Source organism: Peromyscus maniculatus, chromosome 4, assembly GCF_049852395.1.
Source record: "Peromyscus maniculatus bairdii isolate BWxNUB_F1_BW_parent chromosome 4, HU_Pman_BW_mat_3.1, whole genome shotgun sequence".
Classification (NCBI taxonomy): Eukaryota; Metazoa; Chordata; class Mammalia; order Rodentia; family Cricetidae; genus Peromyscus; species Peromyscus maniculatus.
Genome location: NC_134855.1, coordinates 62,978,604 through 62,995,907, shown reverse-complemented (window position 1 = coordinate 62,995,907; position 17,304 = coordinate 62,978,604). Strand labels below are relative to the sequence as shown.

General features: G+C 39.1%; 1 protein-coding gene across 1 annotated transcript; it reads left to right on the top strand.

The window, feature by feature from the left end:
• Positions 1 to 310: 310 nt before the first annotated feature.
• Positions 311 to 7,413, top strand: LOC102916241 (olfactory receptor 5G25). Its single transcript, XM_076568641.1, has 2 exons — positions 311 to 336; positions 2,422 to 7,413. Exon 2 carries the CDS (start codon positions 2,714 to 2,716, stop codon positions 3,668 to 3,670), a length of 957 nt encoding a protein of 318 aa, XP_076424756.1. The 5' UTR covers positions 311 to 336; positions 2,422 to 2,713; the 3' UTR covers positions 3,671 to 7,413.
• Positions 7,414 to 17,304: the final 9,891 nt, after the last annotated feature.

Sequence of the window (17,304 nt, the reverse complement as noted above, 5' to 3'; positions counted from 1 at the left end):
CCATTTTGTGTGAGCGTGGTGGGGATTGAGTCTGGGACTACACATGTAGTCTAGCAATGAGCTATCCCCATCTCCACCTATGCCACTTTTATTTATGATCTAGAGCCTAAAAAATCTAGTAATAAAAATTTGTTAACATTTTCCTCATAGACCTCCACTCTTGGGATTCTGATTCCTGAGGGAGTTGATACCAATTTATTCCAAAGCTTTAGAAAACACTTCTCTGCATCCTGTGCAGAATTAAATCAGCTTATTAATGTTTCAAGGTGCTATGACATAGTATTTATACTTCTGGATAACCAGGAAAGCTGAAGACAGCAGGTATATATTTTCAGGGTAAGTCATTCTCATGTAAAGAACCATAAATTTGATACTTCACTGTTGCATGGGTGGTTTGTGGCAAATTTCTTCTGAAATATGAATTAATTGATACATAAATACCTTCAGAGGCCAGGTAACTAAAATGAATTCAGTGACCTGGGAAAGTACCATTTGTAATTTAAACATGAAAAATCAATTAGGCATTAGTTGACTATTTCGCCCATGTCTTTTGCTTTAAATGGCTTAACTTGAATGTACATGATAGTGTGATCTCTGTTGAGGTAGGGGTGTGGGAGTTGGCATAAGGATAGTACAATATGAAGAAAGATTTATTGGCTAATCGTATATTAGAGTTGAGAAGTCTTATTTTTGGTGAGAACTAATTTATTCACCCATTCACAGCTCCTTTAATTATAATTAGAAAAAAAACACACATCTGAATCAGTTCATTTAAATCTCAGGCAGCTAGTGTCCAAGGTAGCAAACATAAAGTCTAATAAATTTTATACAACTAGACTATCATTTCACACAGCATTTCACTTTGAACAGAGAGTTTAAAAGTATACTAATTATCATATAAAATTGTATGCATTTTAATATCTTTGTTTAACGGGGCAATTATATGGGACACAATTTTGCGCATTCTTGATTGCCTCACATTTTTTTCTATAACTTTAGTAGTGGCATATAAAATGCTTTATTTATAACCTCTTGATTTAATAATGAAAAAATATAAATAACCAGAAGTGAGTTTCTATACCTGGAAAGGATAAAAATTTTGACATATTTTTTAGTACTAAGAGTTTTTCTGACCAACCTTAGTCATATTCATCCAAGTGTTTTCTCACCTCCCATTGTTTTTGAAACTGGAAAGACTTTTCTCATTAATTGCTTTCTGTAAATAAAAACCCTTCCCACTTTTCCTGCCAGAGAGAAAGTCAGTAAATACATGTCAATAGTTTCAGGCAATACATCCTGAAGTCATAGCACATCCTGAGGTTATTTTTCTACAATTTTTGAAATACCTATGATCATTTCAACTGCATGTCTCTCTTCCCTAGTCTTACTGCTCTGATCCTTCTTCTCCTGCTCCTCCATGTGATTTCATTTTCCCTAAATAAGTGCTTAAGTTAGAAAAAAATCACAGATGCTCAGAAAACAAGGGGATATAGTTATACCCTTGGTAATCTTTCTCTGATTTTTATCAGTGGTAAATATTATGTAACTGTGGTTGGTGTCATAATCACTAATGATGTGGAAACAACATGTCTGTATCATTCTTGATCGTTCTATCTATCACAAGGGTGGAATTGTTCAAAAACCCCACAGCCAGAAATGTTCTATCCCTACATAGACAAATGTGGGACATTTCCTGTATAGTCACAATATCACTGGCAAACACTCAGGTGTTGCCTATCCATATAATTTTGCCCCTAGGAGAATGCCATCTCACTGAACTCATAAACTATAAGATATTTTAGGTCAGACCTGGCTTCTTCCAACTCAGTGAAATGCTATTGATATCTGTTCGTGTTGTTGACTGTATCATACTTGAATATTTCACTAACTTACTGGAATTTTGGCCATTTCAAATTCTTGGCCACTATAAATGAAGCTTCTATGGACAATTACATATAGTTTATTGTGTGAATATAGATTATTTTTCTGGGATGAATATGAAGTATCTGCTTTTATTCTCAAATCATTTATTGTTCTCTCCAAAGATCCTGTCAACAATCAGTATTTAAAATTGAACCCTTCTTTGGGATCCACAGAATATATGAGGAATTGTGGCTGTGATATTTAGGATTTAAATGGGTCAGTAAATGTGTGAAAGAAAGTGTACTCTGTAGATGTGTGAGTCCTATTCCAAAGATGCAGTTTCTTTTCTTAGTATACCATTCTATATCTTAGACATTATAAATTATATCTTAGATAGCATGGAGACTTGGTTCTGTAAGGTGTAAGTGTGTAGGGATGGAGATTATACACATAACACTTGCCTGCCCTTGAGTTGGTTAAGATAATCTAAATTCACTTATTCATCCAATTACTTTTTCTCATGTAATGTTTCCTAAAATATCCTTGTTTCATAAACAGGTCTTTTGAGACAGATAAACCAAGCTTGAAGGTAGGAAACATCTGTGACATAATCTCCAAAGTTCACATTGTAGGTATAAAATTCTCATTCATTAAAAAAAATAATGAGGAAATCAAAGACCTAATGAGGTTTGTTACTGACTCAGAGGTGCCCAAGCTCTGGAGAAGGAACCTCTAATGACTAGCAGGAACACGAAGAGTAAAACTCAAGTTAACAAAAATTGAACTTTAATTGTGAATTTACTGCAGAGAAAGAAATTCTGTCACTGTCATAACAGACTGATCCAGAGGAATGAAGCACAGAAATCAAACTGTAGTGACTGAGTTCTTCTTCATGGGATTAACCAGCTCCTTCCAGCTCCAAATTGTCCTCTTCCTGATATTTCTCTGTGTTTATCTTTTAACTCTTCTGGGGAACCTGGGAATGATCATTCTCATTCGCCTGGACACTCGACTCCACATCCCCATGTACTTCTTGCTCAGCCACTTGTCCTTTGTGGATGCCTGCTCTTCTTCAGTCGTCAGTCCTAAGATGTTGTCTGACATCTTTGTGGAGAAAAAAGTCATCTCCTTCCTTGGTTGTGCTATCCAGCTTTGTTTATTCAGCCAGTTTGTGGTAACAGAATGTTTTCTCCTGGCTTCCATGGCATATGATAGGTATGTCGCTGTCTGTAAGCCTTTGCTCTACACACTCATTATGTCCCAGCAGGTTTGTGTGCAGCTAGTAACGGGGCCTTATGGCATAGCCCTTATAAGCACCATGGTACATACCACTTTTACCTTTATCCTGCCCTACTGTGGTCCAAATCTCATCAATCACTTTTACTGTGACCTTCTTCCTGTTTTCTCACTGGCATGTGCAGATACTCAGGTGAATAAACTTTTGCTTTACATCTTGGCTGGTATCCTGGGTGTATTCAGTGGTACAATCATCTTGGTGTCCTACATTTACATTGTCATCGCTATCCTGAAAATCCACTCTGCTGATGGGAGGCGTAAAGCCTTCTCCACCTGTTCTTCACACCTGACAGCTGTCTCTATCCTTTATGGGACTCTCTTCTTTATCTACGTATGTCCAAGCACCAGCTTCTCTCTGGATATCAATAAAGTTGTGTCATTATTTTATACCACCATTATCCCCATGTTGAACCCATTCATCTATAGCCTGAGAAATAAGGAAGTCAAAGATGCATTCATCAGGACATTTGAAAAGCAATTTTGCTACAATTTGCAAGACAAAATATTTTAGATATAAGCATTATTAGATATCCTATTTCAGTTTTTTTCTTTTAACCACAAGAAGTTTAGACCTTTAAACTGACTGGAATATAGGATGTACAACTTTAGCAAAATTATGAAGCCTTGTGACTAAAAATAACAGACTCTGTTAAGCTAAGGAACAATAAAACTTAGTAAGCAATGAATTTCATAATACTTCAGCTGTGCTTTACAGTAGGCCAAGTCCCTTATAATAGGATATTTCATAATTTGTTATGGTTTTAGTAAGAATGGCCCCCACAGACCCATGTGTTTGAATGCTTGGCCCATAGGGAATTGCACTATCAGGAGGTGTGGCCTTGTTGGAGGAAATGTGTCATTGTGGAAGTGGACTTTGAGGTCTCATTTGCTCAAGCAAGGCCTAGTATAGCAGTCTCATTCTGCTGCCTGTGGATCAAGATGGAGAACTCTCCGCTCCTTCTCCAGAACCATGTCTGTCTGCATGCTTCCATGCTTCTCATCATGATGATGATGTACTAAACCTCTGAAACTGTAAGCCAGCTCCAATTAAATGTTTTCCTTAATAGGAGTTGCCATGGTTATGGTGTCTCTTCACAGAACTAAAACATAATGTTGAATCTGTTCAAATAAAGTTATAAGTATATGATCAGGTAGTAAGCAATCACACCCCTTTTTACAAGTATTTTTATATTTGGAGTAGATATTTTACAAAGAAATTGTGTACACACTGTAGTCTCTATTTAAACTATACTAGTAGCTTTGGAGGATTATGCCAATATACCTTTGTATTTATACACCTAAGACAAAAAATGTGTAGACTTTTAATACAATGATAACTAATATTTTGTCTTTCAATACAATGTTAAAAATTATTTCGCTTTTTACATATATTCTAATTTGTTTATAAAAATGATTTTGACTTCTATGAAACAATAATGATCACTATATTTTGAGCTTATAATTACATCATTTCTCCTTTTCCTTTCTTCCCTCCATGTACTCACTCCTTGCTCTCTCTCCGATTCAGGACCTTTTGTTTCTTTAATTGTTGTTACATACATAAGTACAACATTCTCAGTCGGCATAATGTTGCTTGTATATGAATGTATGTTTTCAGTCTGACTGTTGGTATTAGATAACTAGCTGTTGTGCTATTCCCTGGGGAAGACTATTTGTCCAACTCTTAGAAGTCCTTGGTTACCTACAGTTCTTTGTTAGGGGAGAGGCCTTGTGAGTTTTCCCACAGCCACATTGTTACTGCTTTGAAAAACTTGCATTTTTGCTGTATTTGATCATATATGCTTCCTACGAAGACTGCCTGACAATCCTGTTCACCTTGACTGAACTTTGGACTGATTTAGCATGGAATGTAAGGTCTTTGAAGGTTTTCATGGAGAATTATTTTAGTAAACTCAAAACTCTGCATGCTAATATATATTTCTAACATATAGTCAGTTTTGCAATCCAGGTCTAGCACTCTCAATTCCTTGGGAGTTACATCAGGAAGAGAATGTTTTTTGCTTCTGGTCTCTGAGAGAATGTAGAAGCAATAATTCAATTTTCAGCAATCAGAGAACATAAATGGATAAGCACATGAATGAACTGCCCTAAACATTCTCCAGTTCTCTTCCTTAGCTCTTTATTGTTTGTTTTTGAGATTGTGTTTTAATTACAACATTTCTCCCCTTCCTTTCCTCCCTCCAAATCTCCCATATACCATTCCAAACTTTCCCTTCAAATTCATAGACACTGATCATCAATTGTTATTGAATGTACATATGTATTTATACATACATATATATTCCCCAATATAACCTGTTGAGTCCATGTAATGTGACTTGTGTGTATTTGGGGTGGGGGCAGGGGGGAAAGTCACCTTGGACTCTGCTCTTATCAATCACAGCTCAGATCAGTAAATTAACACCTGGAAATCTGAAGTGACAGGCAGATGTGAAAGGGAACTCAGAGAAAGAGCTACTTTCAGGGATAATATTGAAAATACATAAAAGCTGCTAATAAATAAAAAGAGGCCAGTATGTGTAGCTTTGAAAACCAAAACACTTCATTCCTGGCTTCTTCCCACTCCCCAAGTATAAATAGATCTAGTGACTAATGGAGGAGATTCAGAGACCCAGCTGAGGAATCCTGCTGAGGAGAGGGAGGAGGGATTGTGGGAAACAGGATGTGGGTGAGGAGGTGAGGGATATCCAGGGAAAACAACAGAAAACGCTAGCCTGGCTCATGGAAACTCATAGAGCCTGAACTACCTAGACCCGCTGCATGTATGTGACAGCTGTGTAGCTTGGTCTACATGTGGGACTCCTGGCAATGGGAGCTGCCCCCAGTGCTTTGACTGGCTCTGGGGAAGCTATTCCTAGTGCTGGATTGCCTTGCCCAGTCTGAATACAGGAGAGCTGCTTCATCTTTTGGCAGCTTGATCTGCCATGCTTTGCTGAATCCCAGGGGAGGCCTGCCCCTTTCTGAGCAACTAAGAGGAGGGGTGGGTTGAGGGAACGACTGAGGGGAAAAGGGGGAAGAGAGGCTGTGGTCAGGATGTAAAATAAATTAATTAATTAAAAAAAAAAAAAAGGTCAGCCTGGCCCGGGTTAAAGGTCAAGTGAAAGGTCAACCCAGCCTTTAAATGTCAACCTGGCCAGCCCTGGGGAACACTATCTGGCCTTTCTTGTTCCATTTTATTCTCTGTAATTGAAATTTGTTTTGTTCTTACATCTCAGTGTTTCCTTTCTTCTCAGATCCCTCCAGTATCAACTTGAGTCCTCTCTCTTTGATAGTTGCTCCAGTGTGTGTGTCATTCTGTGCACTGGCAGTTTGTCATGCAGGTCAGAACATTGATCTGCAATGACTTCCAATAGCCCTGGCCTTCCTATGGGAAGGGCTGCAGCAGCTTACTCCACTCAGTCCGCTGGGTTCCTGACAGGACTAACAAGGCATGTCCATTTTTCTTGAATGACAGTGCCTGCTTCTGTGATTTGCTTTCAGCACAGGCCCACTTTCCACCCAGTGGGATGGCTCCTTGTGTTGAGGTGGTAAACTTTCTGGGAGCTCTGCAGGGAATGCCAAACACTGGGGTCAAACAAAGCCCTCTGTATAAGTGATGTCTGCCAGATAAGACATGCCCAGATCTGCTGGTGTTTAGTGGGGGTAGAAGGGAATGGAGGAAGTATGATACCTTCTTGTCCCTTCAGCCCACTACCACACAAGACCCAAAGAGCATGTTGGTATTCCCAGATCTGACCACTTGCTTTGGCTCCAGCTGCTCCAGGTGGGAGCCACTGTCTCACCTTAGAGCCCCTTGTATTTGTGAGCCTGGGTTCCCTCTTTTCTAGACACTCTTTGACTCATCATAGGAACCATCACAACTTAATCTTTTACACTAAAACCTTGTCCTGACACTTCTGTAAGGATCTTTGTAAATCTGGGCAGAACTGGTTGAATTTTAGAAAAAAAAAAAAAGGATGCAGATGCATATGGATCTCTGTGAGTTCAAGGCCACCCTGGGCTACACAAGATTGATCCAGTCTAAAAGAGAAAGAGAGGCAGGTGGTGGTGGTGGTTCACACCTTTTATCTCAGCACTAAAGAGGTGGACACAGAAAGTGATATGACTGGACAGAGAGGAATATAAAACAGAAAAAGACAAGTGCTGAGCCCCCTTTGAGTCTGAGGATTCAGTAGAGGTAAAAAGTGTTTCTAATTGCTGGCTGCTCTACTTCTTTGATCTTTCAGCTTTCACCCTGATATCTGACTCTTAGTTTTCATTATTAAGACCATTTAGGATTCATGCTACACTCCTCCCTCCTCTCTTCATGTCCTTTCCAGGCACTCTACTAAGTCATCCAAGAACTTTATGGCTAATCCTGGTCAGCCAATCACTGACTCTGATTCAAGATTGCTTTAATGGCACAGTGGATTAGCTGTACAAACAATTCTCCTGCAACATTTCCCCCTTTTTGTCTGAATAAAAAGGAAAGATTTTAACTCCAACAAAGCAAAAATATATACAATAAGAGTATTATCAAGTCAGAAATATATTCATAATGTCCAGTCCATTGATAATTGGCAAATTCAGAGAAAATACTCTATTATCTATCTTACCTTGGTGAGTCCAAAGTTTTGTACCTAATTTACTTTCTATACCAACTAAGGAAAACTGTAACTATAACTATCTAATCTTCAACCCCATAAGAGACCCAAAAAGGATATAATATTACCTGAGCAAACAGGAAGTGCAGAGCAAGCAACTTCCAAAACTAAGAAATGACAGGCATCTATCTGTATGGACAGGCACCCCAAGGTTGCTCTCTAATGTTGGGACATCTATCTTTGGCCTATGGGCCTAGAATATTTGACAGATTTTTCCATGAAGCAGGAATTTTGAAGGACTGTCCTAGCCTGTCTTGGCAAAGTTCAGCAGTTGCTTTCTTTTGTGTCTTACTTGTACAGTTTGGGCAGTATACTGTCAGCAGTCAAGGTACAACAAAAACATGTATCAATATACAAAAATCCATACCAATGGAAAATAATTGAGACTAGTGGTCGCTTTTAAAGTTTGAAAGCAGATACAATAATCTACCTTTTTATCCTACCGTTTCTATATCCCCCCTTTTCTTTTTAGAATGAGATCCCCGAATCTAATTTCCTTTGCTTAGTTTCCTCCCTGACCGTGACCAATAACAACCTGTGACCAACCCGCCTAAATGATTATAAACATCCACTGAAGGACCAAAAAAACCACTCACCTCTTAGGAATGTGGGTGTCATGTTCTTAAAATTGCTTTCTGTTGTCTGGGGGCAATGGCATCGTTAGAGGACCCTGAAAAATTGAGATAAAGTCCTGGGATAGCTACCTGTTGTCCAGCCTTGGCATGAAGAGGGGGTGCAAAACTTATATGAAGTCCTGACTGGAGTAATCTACACAGCTGAACCATCTTAGCTAACTGTTTTGAAGTTCTCTTCAGCCATTTGTAGTCCGAAGCTGATCTTTGGGTAGTGTTTGTTAGCTTAGTGGCATTACCACAATCCAAGTGGAGTCATTATTGTGAGACCCCAATATCCTTTTGGAGACAACAAGTATCCCTGTTAGGTCATGGTTCACTGCAGGAAAATTAAACATTTTAAATGTCATATGCAGCAGATATCAGAGAGGTTAAAAGACCACGGTCTATTAAATAAATCTGGGGTACAAAAACTTACTTCCTAGTTACCTGCTTCAGATTCAAGACCAAAATTACATATAGGAAGGTAGAAGAAGCCTATTTCTAGAATCAGTTAGTGTTCTATATGATCATTAATATTATAATAGAAGGTCAATGTATATACATATATATTATAAATTTTGAAATAATATTTATACCTTAAGAAAAGTTTTAAAGAGTCAAAAGAAAACCAAAAGATTATGAGATTAGGGGTAATAAAATAGTTCCTAATTTTGGTTTTTCTTCAGTCCCATACCAGATGGCTCTCCTGACATGAGACAGAGATTTTTAGATTTTCCTTTAATAAGCATGCTTGGGTTTAGAGAAGGAGAGAGCCCTGCTCCAATTCCAAAGTCAGCTTTAATTTTTAATTGAATTGGGGCTACAAAAAGACCATTTGTCTTGTATGTCTGTAGAGAATAGTAGAGACAAACATTTGGGAACATTTATGAGATTTTTTATCCTATTGGAAGTGCGCTATGCCATTAGGCCAATTTCTCTTTTTCTTGGGACATTTTTTCGATGACGACTTCTTCTTCTTCTTCTTCTTCTTCTTCTTCTTCTTCTTCTTCTTCTTCTTCTTCTTCTTCTTCTTCTTCTTCTTTTTCAGATGTCTCATCTGTCCAGTGGTCTTCAGATTTCTTCTTTTAATTCTTTTATTTTCCTCGAAAGACAAAAAAGCGAAACACTGCCCCAACCTTAACTTTGGGGAATTTTCCTCTTTGCCATGCTGTTTGATGAGCTACCATGTCTCCTAATCAAGAGGTCTCTCTTGTTCAAATCAAATCTTTATCAGTTTTGATGGTATTAATAGCTTTTCTTCTTCTGTGGAAACAAAAGCAAAATCTCTTCCCCAAACTAACACATTCTGGTTTTCATTCTAAGGTCAAATCATTCTTAAAGTATACAGGCTCATTTAGTTCAGCAGTTTTTTTTTCCTGCTATCCAATGTCTCTTCACAGCAGCTGCTTCTTTCTCATTAGCATTTATAACTTTTAAAGTTAATAAAGCATTGTATAATCTATCTCTGGGGATCTTTATTATCCCTTTCTATTTATTAAACATATCTTTTAAAGTGTAGTTAGTTCATTCTATAACTTCTTGTGCTGTAGGATTGTGTAGTATAACTGTAATATGCTTTATGTTGTAATATGCAAAAAGTTTCATTTTACTAGTGACATATGCTGGAGCATTATCAGTCTTAATTTGCACAGGTACTCCCATAATGGGCATAATCTCTAATAAATTTGTGGTTACAGAATCAGACTTTTTAGAGCTCAAAGCAATTGCCCATTGAAATACTGAATATGTATCTATGGTATGATATACATACTTTAATTTTCCAAACTCTGCAAAATGAAACACATCCATTTGCCAAATTTTATTTCTTTAAGTACCCTTAGGATTACTTCTTGCATGTAGTGGAGTTTGTTTATACAAAGAACAAGTAGTATATTTCCTTAAAATTCTCTTGGCTTATTGCCAAATGATAGAAAAATCTTTCTTCAGATTCTTGCTATTAGCAGGTGTTTCTTATGAAATTCTGAGACTTTTAGCACATTTCCTATAAACAGCTGGTCAATTTCATCATTACCTTGTACTAGAGGGCCTGGTAGACCCACATGGGATCTGATATGTGTTATATACAAGGGTTGATTTCTATTTCAGATTATTTCTTGTAATTAAATAAATAGCAAAGTTAATTCTTAAACATCTAAAATAAGTCCAGCAGTTCCAATGTGGAAAATAACTCTTTCTACATATTGAGAGTTGGTAACTATATTAAAAGGTTCTGGAAAATCTAATAATACCATGAGAACAGCATATAATTCTGACTTTTGAAGAGAAACATAAGGGCTTTGAGCCACTTTACTTAGATGTACTGACTTATAACCTGCTTTTCCTGATGTATTTGCATCAGTACAGAATGTAATGGCTCTAGAAATTAGTGTTCCTTGCACAATGTGAGAAAGAATTAAATTAGTTCTATTTGTAAATTTATTTGTTGCTAATCTCTCCCAGGAAACTATTGCAAGCTCTTTGCCAATGCTTATTTTCTTTCTATAATGAGGAAATTTCAGCATCAGTAAAAGGTACTATAATTTCTGTTGGATCTATTCCTGCTATTTGACAAAGTCTCAATTTTCCTTCCAGAATCAATTTAGAAGCCTTTTCTACATAAGTCTTTTATTTTTTTTATTCTGTTTGGGTGGCAAAAATATCCATTCTAAAATATTATCTCCTCTCTGCATAAGAAGAGGCATCTAGACAGTGGTACTGGGTCCTGTGCTCATTGCATGAGTTGACTGTTTGAAACCTGGGGCTTATGCAGGGACGCTCGGCTCAGTCTGGGAGGATGGGACTGGACCTGCCTGGACTGAGTCTACCAGGTCGATCTCAGTCCTCGTCCTTGCGGGGAGACTTTGCCCTGGAGGAGGTGGGAATGGAGGGTGAGCTGGGGGAAAGGGGAGGGGGACAGGAGTGGGGAGAACAAGGGAATCCGTGGCTCATATGTAGAACTGAATGGTATTGTAAAATAAAAATAAAAGGAAAGAAAAAAAACAGAAAAGCAAAGAGGAAATAAAAGGTGAAATGTTTCCCTAAAAATAAATAAATAAATACTCGAGATATATATTAAATTATAAACTCTATGGCCTATGGCTTCAGCTTCTTGCTAGCTAGTTCTTTCATTTTAATTAACCCATTCCTATTAATCTGTATGTTGCCATGTGGCCATGGTGTTACCAGTCTGCTAGCATCTTGTGGTTCCTTAGGCTGCGGCTGTCATCTCTCCTGACTCCACCCTTCTTCTCTCTGCATCTCTGCTTGGATTTCCCACCTGGCTGTAAGCTTTCTTGTTATAGGCCAACCTAGCTTTATTTGTTATCCAATGGGAGCCGCACTTATTCACAGCAAACAGAAAGACATCCCACAGTGAATCTTGCCTTTAAAGGCCTAATCTCTCTTTTGCATTCTGAATTAGCATTTTCAAAAGCCAAAGACTCAATATTTGTCTAACATCTGTGTGGTGATGTATTGTGTACCCCTATAAAGCTCGCCTGGGGATCAGAGGACAAAGCCAATCACTATATTAAACATAGAGGTCAGGCAGTGGTAGCATACACCTTTAATCCTATCACTTGGGAGGTAGAGATCCATCTGGATCTCTGTGAATTCAAGGCAACACCAGGCTACATGAGAGAAACAGAGTTAGGCAGTGGTGACACATGCCTTTAATGCCAGGAAGTAATATGGCAGGTCACAGAAAGGTATATAAGGTTTGAGGAAACGGGAACTCACTCTCTTGAGACTGAGGATTTCGTAGAGGTAAGAACATGGCTGTCTTATTCTGATTCTCTGGTCTTTCAATTTTCACCCCAATATCTGGCTCCGGTTTTTTTTTTTTTATTAATAAGACCTTTTAAGATTCATGTTACACACCTGGATCTGATATCATTCTATTTACAACTAAAGTTAATCTTTGTTAAAAAAAAATCAGTGAAGGCTTCTTTTGGACCTTGTATAGCTTTAATAAGTGACTCAGTCCTTTTTCTTGATTCTTCAACCCTGTCCCAAGCATTCAAAGCTTCTATGACATTGCAGTAAGGTGTTACCATCAAATCTAGACTGCCTTTGCACATCAGCATACTGTCCCTCACTGAGAAGCTGGTCTTGGGAAATTTCCATACCTCTAGCCCTACCTCGTTGTTCTATGACCCTAACTTTCTCTTTCCACCATGTTTTCCATTTTAACCAAAGACCAGCTAATATTTCCAGTCTTGTGGAATAATCCTGTTCTGAGTTGCCCATGAACTTGATATCTGCTTCACAAAGGGTGAATGCATACCATATGAAACAACTGCTTCCTTAAATCTCCTCAAATCTAACATTTCTACAGGATCTCGATTAACTTCTGGATATGGGGGTGCCTATGATCTGGTAGTTGTTTTTGTGTGGTAACTTGATAAATTAAGGTTGGTTTTCTAATAACCATAGACTGCTTCTCTTCAGTTTCATAATGCAATGGTGTGGTAGGTTCTGCTCTAAATTCCTCTTTCTGTGTCTGAGTATTTTTCTTGTTTTTATTTGTAGATCTTTCTAAGTGTTGTATCTTATCAGTAATAAGTCTTTCTAAAGCTTGTATCTTATCAATAGTAAGCTTTTCTAAGTCTTGATTCTTGTTAATAGTAAATCTTTCTAAGGCTTGTCTTTTATCAGTCAAATTACAATATTTGACACAGTTATCAAACCACTTTTTAATGATAAAATATGAATTACCAAACAGACTATATTATATAACAATTATGATTGAGATTATGTCAATCCCAGTTAAATTGTTTATCCCCTCATTTATTTTTCCATTTGCAAGTTATCCATAGTAGCAGTAAACAGGGTCCTAGCTCCCCGCATTGTAATATCCTCAATTCTTAACATGAGAAAGATTTAGCCCTTCCCCCTTTCTTATAACCTAATTCCTTGTTTAAAAAGTCCCAAGTGTCTTACAGCACCTGATGATGCTGACAGTGTAGGCAAAGATACACAAGGAGGGGGTAGGGGATTAAGTAGCCAGCTGTAGTGGCAGTAGGGTGCCCAGGCAGCCAGACTAGCATGGTGGGCATTAGAGTCACAGCAAGCTGTTGCTGTGTTGCAAAGGCCTGGCTGAGGGAGGGCACCTGTAGCTGTTTACATATAGGGTGTGTGGCAGGGTGCTCTGACCTTATTCTAATGAACACTTGGGCTGGGGGGGAATGAGGCTGCTCATGTGCCATGCAGGAAAGGGCATGAGCTGTCTGAAGAGCTAATGTGAAGAAACCCATAGGAGAAATCTGAGTGACTGGGATGTAGCGTGGGATAGAACCACCTGCCTGCCTCTAGCGTCGTTGAGGTGGCTGACCAGGAGTGTGGACTGCTGGCTATGGCTGTGCTACAAAGCTGGCATAGCGGGGCTCCTCGGTAACTTGTGTCAGTGAAAGCAGCAGTAAGAGGCCAAGCCCCAACTGGGTCTCAAAGCAGCTGTTCTGGCATGGGTAGGTGGTCTGCTTGCATGGTGGGAAGTAAGAGCATGGGCTGGCAGTGAGGCTGCTAACCCCAGCGGAGTTTTAGGGGCAGGGACAGACAGCAGCTGAAGGCTGCTGTATAAAGACTACGGAAAAACTCCAGACAAGGAAAAACAGGTGTGGAAGGCCTATGGGAAGGAGATAATGCTGGCCCCTACAGTCACAGCCACAGCGTGGCAAGTTCACCTCCTTGGAGTAGTTTAATAACACTGCATGTTGGGCACCAGATGAGGATGCCAGATGTAACAATTAGCTAATTGTTCCAGTATAATAAAAACTCAGGAGTCAGAAATTGAGATAAAGATATGAAAAATTCACAAAAGCAAAGCAATTGGCTGACCCTTTCTCCACGTTTTTCCCAAACCAGCCATAGAAATTCCTGTGAATTCTTCCCTCCTCTTTCTGCCCTCCTAAATCCTCCAAGGACTTTATAGCTAATCCCAGTCAGCCAATCGCTGACTCATCCTTTGATTGAAGGTTACTTTACTGGCACAGTGGATTGACTGTATGGACAATTCTCCTGCAACCCTCAAGTGTGGTGGTATTCTAATTGTACTGAAATGTGATTTTGATTGTATGTTAATAAATAAAGTTGCCCGGGGGTCAGAGCTATTAGAGCCATAGACAGAGTGTGGAGGTGGTGGCACACGCCTTTAATCCCATAGATCTCTGTGTGTTCAGGGATACAGCCAGCATTGGAGACATATGTCTTTAAGACCTAGGGGGCTGTACATTCAGTGACGAGGCAGTCACGTGTTTCGGTTTACAACCAATGAGAAGGCAGAATGACTGGAAAAAATGAATTACACACAGGAAATAGCTCTCTTTCGAGAAGATGGGACACAGCAGGAGGAAGGGTGAGATTTTAGCTCTGAGCTCTGACCTCTTGGCTTTCTCTTTTACATTGTTTCTGTGTTTCTTATTTAATAAGACGGTTGGTTACATCTACATCTGGCACCCAACGTGACAAGAATCCATTAAAAACCGCTTGGCTTGGCAGCAGGTCCGCTTTCCCGAAAGGGCAGCAGGCGGTGGCAGGCAGCAGCAGGTGGCGGTCGGCTTCCTAGTCCGAGCGGCGGCTTCCTAGCCCGGGTCTAGGTCTGCTTGACCTCAGACTGGACTAACTGTGAGCTGCTTGCTTAAAGCTGGTGTTACAGGTGTTACAAACAACTCAGACCTGCCCTGCCGAACAGGGCCCTGCCTGTAAAGCCAACGCACGTGGTCGGAGCTTAAGGAAGCCAGACCAAGCCTTGACTCGGCACAAGAGGGAACACATGGCTGGATTTAAGCTTTAGTCGGCTACGCTATCTTGTGCATTCTCTCTCTCTCTCTCTCTCTCTCTCTCTCTCTCTCTCTCTCTGGATTTACACCTCGGATACTAAGTGGCTGTTTTGAAAACCCCCTCAGATTTCTACTGTTCTACACAGATTTGGTAAGTCATAACATATCAGATATTTTAAAGGAAACTATCTAAAAGAGAATTTTTTTCCACATTAAAAAAAAATGGGTTTTATGTGTACATTGGAAGAAAATTGGTTTTTGTTCGAAATTTTAGGCAGTCTGACAATAGAACAACTATATGAGAAGATTAGTATTGGTGGAATTATGCAGTTTTTCACTATGCTAATCCTCATTTTAATATTTAAAAATATTAAAAGTCAATTTAAGTGCCAGGATAACTGCTTTAGAAGAACTTGTTAAACCTGTAAAAATTCAGACAGAAGAAATTAACAGTGAAGTTGTTTCAAGTCTGGATCATAAGGTTATAGAAAGAAAGCCTGTTTTCACACAGTCACCCTTAATTTATCCTGTAACCGTACAGCAGATGCCTGATCAAATGGCTACACAAAATATTTGGGCTCCAATTGAAATGTTGGATTTAAAAAGGTTTAAGGAGGCAATAGTATCTTATGGCATGCATTCCCCATATGTAAAGCAAATGTTAAACTCTTGGTCAACATATAATATTATTGTACCACAGGACCGGCGGGACCTTGCACAAGGTGTTCTGGAACCCAGCCAGACTTCAATTTCTGACCTGGTTTAAGGAGGAGGCTAAAAACATAGAAAAACAATGGAGGGATAAAGGAATACAAGTTTGCCAGGATCAGCTTATTGGAGAAGGCCAATATGCTTCAGTACAAACACAATGTTTATATGATGTCCAAACCCTAATTTTATGTCGAACAGCAGCCTTGAATGCATGGGACAGAGTTGAGGAACCAGGAAAAAAATCTGAGTCATTTACAAAGGTGATGCAAGGCCCAAAAGAGTCTTTTACAGATTTTTTACAAAGACTGGCTTCAGCAGTAAAGAGAATGGTCTCGGATTCAGAAGCTGGTAAGGCAATAATTGAATCTTCGGCCTTTGAGAATGCGAATGCAGCATGCAAAAGAATAATCAGGCCATTAAGGGCAAGATCTGCACCTATGGAAGATTGGATTAGAGAAACAATTAATGTTGAGGCTGAAGAGCATGATGATACGTGGGTAGGAGAAGTAATTTCAAAAGGTTTGAGGAGTGTTAGATGTTTTGGATGTGGAAAGCAAGGACATTTGAAAAGGGACTGTAGACAGGTCATTCCAAGAAACAATGTTTCTTCAAGGAACAATGGCAACAGAATGCCCCTTCCTTCTGGAGTATGCAGAAGGTGTGGTAAGGGAAAACACTGGACCAACAAATGTAGATCAACAAAGGACAGACAGGGTAATCCTTTGCCTCAGTCTTCGGGAAACTCCCAGAGGGGCCTTGCGCAGGCCCCCATTGCAAATCCAGTTCAAACCTTTCCTGCAGCCATAGAGGAAATCCTTGCTCTGAGCGATTAAATAACCAAATGCCTATTGGAATAAATCATGCTGGTCAGGATGATGAAACAGAGAGAATAAAAAATTCAGGAGAAAACATAAAGAAAAATTTTGGCAAACTTCTATTAATGAACAAAGACCAAAATTAACGATAAAAATAAATGGTGTTTTGTTGTCTGGTATGGTAGACACAGGTGTGGACGTTACCATAATTGCACCAGAATTTTGGCATCCAACTTGGCCTCTTCAGGAGGTAAACGTTCAACTGTTAGGAATTGGGACATTATCTCAGGTGAAACAGAGTGCAAGATGGCTCGAATGTATAGGTCCAGAAGGACAGAGAGGAAAATTAAAACCATATGTGGCTAACATAACTATGAACCTGTGGGGTCGAGACTTGTTGCAACAATGGAATACTCAGATTAACATCCCTCCAATCTCAGAAACAAATCATAAACTAGCACATGTTACTGAGAGAAATATTAGAAGATATTGTTCTAATGAGTGGTCACCAGCCATCGATATTATACAAGAACAGGGCACAATAACTGATGATCTTCCAAAGACA

Bases quoted from the DNA above. Each gene is read 5' to 3' on its own strand.
- LOC102916241 (XM_076568641.1), top strand. From the start codon at position 2,714: ATGAAGCACAGAAATCAAACTGTAGTGACTGAGTTCTTCTTCATGGGA.